This window comes from Chanos chanos, chromosome 12 (genome assembly GCF_902362185.1).
Source record: "Chanos chanos chromosome 12, fChaCha1.1, whole genome shotgun sequence".
Taxonomy (NCBI): Eukaryota; Metazoa; Chordata; class Actinopteri; order Gonorynchiformes; family Chanidae; genus Chanos; species Chanos chanos.
In genome coordinates, this window is record NC_044506.1 from 5,449,451 (window position 1) to 5,454,450 (window position 5,000).

A 5,000-nucleotide genomic window follows, 5' to 3' on the forward strand; every position below is an offset into this window, starting at 1 on the left:
TCACGTAATAATTCTCTACAGCGGTGCGTAGAGTGAACATGTGATGAGGTGCTGGTGAATTTGACAGGAGTTCAGTTTGACTTCTCCATAAGACACTGTGTCCTTAAGACACCGTGCTTCATATGGAAAGCCTTTGTGTTTAAAATACTGCCAGCCGCCTCCCCCAGATTATCGTTAACACAGGTGCCTCAGTGATTATTAGGTTTCATCTCCATGGGGAAATGACCTAGACCTGTTTTCAAGGTCGAACGGTTTGAGTTTGGCTTGTGTGTCCCTCAAGCACTTCTAGACTGCAAGGCTCTGAGTTTCATATCTAGTTCCTGTAGGGGAAGAAGGTAATCAAACAGGTCAGAAATGGCTATCTTTAATTTAGTTTTTTTTTTTTTTTTCTTATTTAGTTTTTGTTTTGTTGTTCAGTGTTGTTATTTGTTTTTGTCCTGCTTTGATATTTTCATCTTTTCATACAGATTTTCAACATGCTAGATTGGTACGACACCTTCTTGAATGGCCAGTTTATCTTGATATGTTTTATTCAGTGATCTCTAGTTCTCAACTATTTTATTCTTCAGTGGCATTAATCTTTGTGTGGGGATATCCTTTTGTTTTGTTTTGTTCTCAGTGTATGTTTGCAGTGTTTTAGCGCTTTGCAGTAAAGGAGTCATAAATCTTGGGGTTTTGGCTCTTTTTCTTCCCAATTCTGTACATTCTTTCAATCTAAATCACATTGATTCTTCATTCATTTTAATTTTTTTTTCTATTTCCTATTGGACAGGGGTAAAGTGCTTGCTGGTGTTGTTGCACACTCTTTTTTGGACCCAGTTATAAACTCTCTTTATGTTGTACGACTTACTTTGTCAACGGAGTGTTAGTTTTGATATTTACACAGTAATTTGGCTGTGATTGTGTTAGTGCTTTGACTGAGAATGCTCCGGGAAGCGTGTGGGTCTAAGTCTGTTGTAGCGTAGACTACAGTGCTGCTACCAAAGCTTAAAACTGCAGGTGTATCTGCCAGAGGAGTGTCCTCTGAACCCTCCATTGATAACCTACAGACCGAGGCTTCGACAGACCCGCTAGAGTTCTCTTCCACTTTTATTTGTGGCTTAGTCAAAGCTGTTTCTACGAGCGGAGATAGGAGAATTATTACCTTGTTCCCATGATGCATTGGTCTCGTTGTGTATCTGTGAAGTCGAGATCCTCGCTGATTCTTGCGTTCAGGTCTCCGCAGATCAGCACATTTCCCCGGGCCTGGAAACGCTTGATTTCCCTCTCAGCGTTCGGAGAGATTTCATCACCGCAATAAGGGAACTCTTGGCTGGAGGGGGTGGGGGGTGGGGGGGGGGGGGGGGGGGGCAGAGACGGCCCATAAACTCGCGATTTATGCGTTACGGACAATTTTTTTTTTTTCATTTTTAAACACAAATGATACTTTCCCCCGTTTCGATTCCACTGAATTTGAGTGTTGACATTTAAACCGAACATCCCTCCCTCCTGAGTCTCTTCCTCGGTTGATATCACTGGGTTACGTGGAGAGCTTAACGCTGCCAGTCATCTTTAACCTGGAGGGGGTGGGGGGCGACCACTGGGCGTGTCTCCTCTGCGTCAAGTCCCCTGTAAGATCGTTATATGATGTTCATTCATTTCTTTAATTTCTTTAAGCCGAATTCTTTCGGCTTTTCGGTCTGAAGATTGAGGGACGCGGGTCCTTGAATGTTTCATGCTGAAACGCTGATGAAATTTCATTTGCGAAGGCGCGTTTGTTTAAATATGCAAAGACAAAACCCAGGGGAAGCCCATGCATTTTCATACACGTTCTAGAGTAATCGAAATTGTTCTGATCCATTTTTACAAGAGTTAGAAGTAATATTGCTGTCCTGAACTTTAAGAACATATGTAAATCTAGAATATCAGACGTACAGAAATGTTTTTTAGCTCTGTTCTTTTGCCTCTCTGTTAGCAGTGTTTTAAACTCATGAGACAAGAGCAGATGATGCTGATCATCTGCTGCAGGTCCCTGATTGGCTGGGAGGAGGATGCCCTGTCTCTCTGCTGTAGATCCCTGATTGGCTGGGAGGAGGATGCCCTGTCTCTCTGTTGTAGATCCCTGATTGGCTGGGAGGAGGATGCCCTGTCTCTCTATTGTAGATCCCGGATTGGCTGGGTCACTTGGCCCTGTCTGTCTGCTGCAGGTCCCTGATTAGCTTGGAACAGTAAGCCCTGTCACTGTGTTGTGGGTCACTGATTGGCCGGAGGCCGGAGGCCCTGTCTCTCTGCTGAGGGCCTCTGTGTAACTCAGCCTGTCTGGCTCAGGCTGTTGTTTTTGACTTGTCTGTGGTGTGTGGTGCCTGGCTAGGAGTTAACAGGGCTCCATGTGCGGGAGTAAAACGTGTAGAGGTGACAAGGTAGCTATACTCCTGAACTTGGTGCTCTGAGAGAAGTGTGCTGTTCTGGGCTAAGGGTCCACAGGTGGCTTTCCCACAGGTCTTTAAGTGCCCGTTTTTCCTTTGATGTTTCTGCAGCTGAGTACAGCATCACAGCCAGGAGCAGGGCTCCTGAGTGGCCTTTGAATGACGGGCACGCTGTGGTTATGGAGGTTGTCTACTCCGAGACAGGGGTGGTGCACCGGGTACATGTTTGGCTTGAGTGCACAGTCTCTTCAGATACCGGCATGGATTTTTAAAAAAAGGGTTTTAGGATGGAAGACTCCTCTTGGTACCATGGTGGATAAAATCATTTTGGCCCTGGTCATGTTTATGACGGGCCTGAGTGAAGTGGCGATGGGTCCCTGTACTGTCAGATTCATAGAGCAAGTCCAAGGCCTTGTGTGTGCTCGGAGACCAGATTTTGGTAACACTATGTTGTGTAAACAGCCTTTTTCTTTTAGAAGAATTTGCCATTTAAAGCGATCAGAATAGTCGTCCCTATTTTCTGTCCCTCTCTCTCTGTCTTTCATTAACACATGCATGCCTATACAATACCATTCATGATTCCCAAAAACTTTCTGTCTTTCTCACACATACACACACACACACACACACACACACATGCTGAGACTCATTTTCCCTCTCTCTTTGTGCAGGTCATATTTGAAGCCACAGTCTCCAGTGAGCAGCGAGGTTATATTGGCCTTGACGACATCGTGCTGCTAAACTACCCCTGCTGTAAGTACCTTCACCTTCCTCCTCCTCTTCCTCCTCCTCTTCACTTTGACCTTTCGGGGGCTGGGTTGCGAGGATACGGTGTGACCCTCCAGTCAGAGACAAAACAACAACAACAACAAAAAAACCCCCCAACCCCCCTGTCAGTCCTTTCGACCTTCTCCGTCTGTTCTGAATACCAATGACTGACGTGCACTCATCTATCCATCCGTCCGTTTGCTCTCTCCCTTTGTCCATGTTCAGCAGGTGACCTTTCAGTGTGTGTGTGTGTGTGTGTCTGTGTGTGTGTCTTAGTGGACGAGCAGGCACGAAATATTTGTGTGTGTGTGTGTGTGTGTGTGTGTGTGTGCTGCGAAACAGGACTGTTTTCTTTGTGTGTTTGTCTGTCTCTGCGTGAATCTCTTAATCTGCCACTCCACTGAGGCATGGTGCAAAGAGCACAGCTTGTACCACACACACACGCACGCGCACACACACACACACACACACGCACACACACGCACCTCTTATTCTATTCTATGTTTGTTACTTTCTTTCTTTCTTTCTTTCTTTATTTCTTTCTTTCTTTCTTTCTTTCTTTCTTTCTTCTTTCTCCAGGCCAGTGACTGCCTCTGCCTTTTTCTCTCTCTGCTGATCATTCTCTCTTTCAGTCTCTCTCTTTTACCTTCTCTCTGCATGAATTCCTCTGTCACACACAAACACACACACACGCACACACACAGGCACACACACTCAGATATACACACACACCTTCACCCGCTGCTCTGAAGTCCATTACCGCCACTGGAGGTGTGTAAGATTGAAAAGGGGACGCGGGGCGTGCCATTTTATTCCGCTCCGGTAATCTCGCCTCTGTTTCAAAGCCGCCGCCGCGAACCTGCGCCACCTCACGTCTCGCTCCAGCTGACTACTGGGACGGGTCGCCCGCTCCCGCTGGCGTTAGTGGATTAGAGGAGAAAACCGCCGGTTCACCGCGCTCGCTCAGGGCTGCACAGACAGGATCTGAATCCAACACTCTCCAACTCTTTGCTTTGCGTGATTAGAACAGACCGTGTCTGTAGTACCTGGTTTGGAGCAGCCTGGAAACCCAGAAGGATAGGGGTTCGAGTGCCTAAGCGCGACAGTTCTTCTCCTTATGTGAATCCTGAATAAGGCACTTTAATCTAGTCACACCTCGGACTCGGTACGGCGTAGCGGTGCCCAGGAGCAGAGGGTTCTTCTCAAGAATAAAAAAAAAAAAAGAAATGTTTTTTTTTTTTTACTTGCAAAAAGTAAAACATGCAAAATGGATAGTGCTTGGAGTGCAAGGTGATATATTATTTATAGTGAAGATGGTAAAAAAAAAAAAAAAAGTCGTGAAGAGAGTGCAAAAAAATTATATGAAAAAAAAAAAAATTCAAGCGAGCAAACTTTTTTATAACAGGCTAAAATGACCAAGCTTGTTTTCCCAAAAAATGGAAAGACTCTTCTGCCTTTCCGAGCCTTGGGAAAGACGAACTCCTTACAAGATTTCCCAGAATGCCTCTGGGCGAGAATGTAATTACAACAGAAGGGAGACAAAAAACACAGGAATAATCAAACGAAAACATTTTTTACTTTACGAGTTTCAGTCGTTCCTTCAACGTTTACACATTTAAATAATTAATGGGGGACAAATCAGACAGTTGATCTCGTACAAACACTGATTTCCCAAACGTACAGCACTGCGAAATTTTAATCATCCTCTCTGCCAAGCAACAGACCATTCAACGTTCATCGCGCCCGCGTCAGTTTGGGACGGGCATCGTTTTACTCATCTCGAACCGCCATTCGGGTCCTCCTCCCCAACCTGGAAGACAGCACCAC

The 5,000-nt window shown here is 45.5% G+C and overlaps 1 protein-coding gene across 1 annotated transcript in view; it reads left to right on the top strand.

The window, feature by feature from the left end:
* ptprua (protein tyrosine phosphatase receptor type Ua) overlaps nt 1–5,000 on the top strand; it is a 139,664-nt gene that overhangs the window by 56,478 nt on the left and 78,186 nt on the right. The window contains exon 6 of the mRNA XM_030789339.1: nt 3,077–3,158. Within this exon, the coding sequence (XP_030645199.1) occupies nt 3,077–3,158 (82 nt within the window). The remainder of the gene's footprint in view (nt 1–3,076; nt 3,159–5,000) is intronic.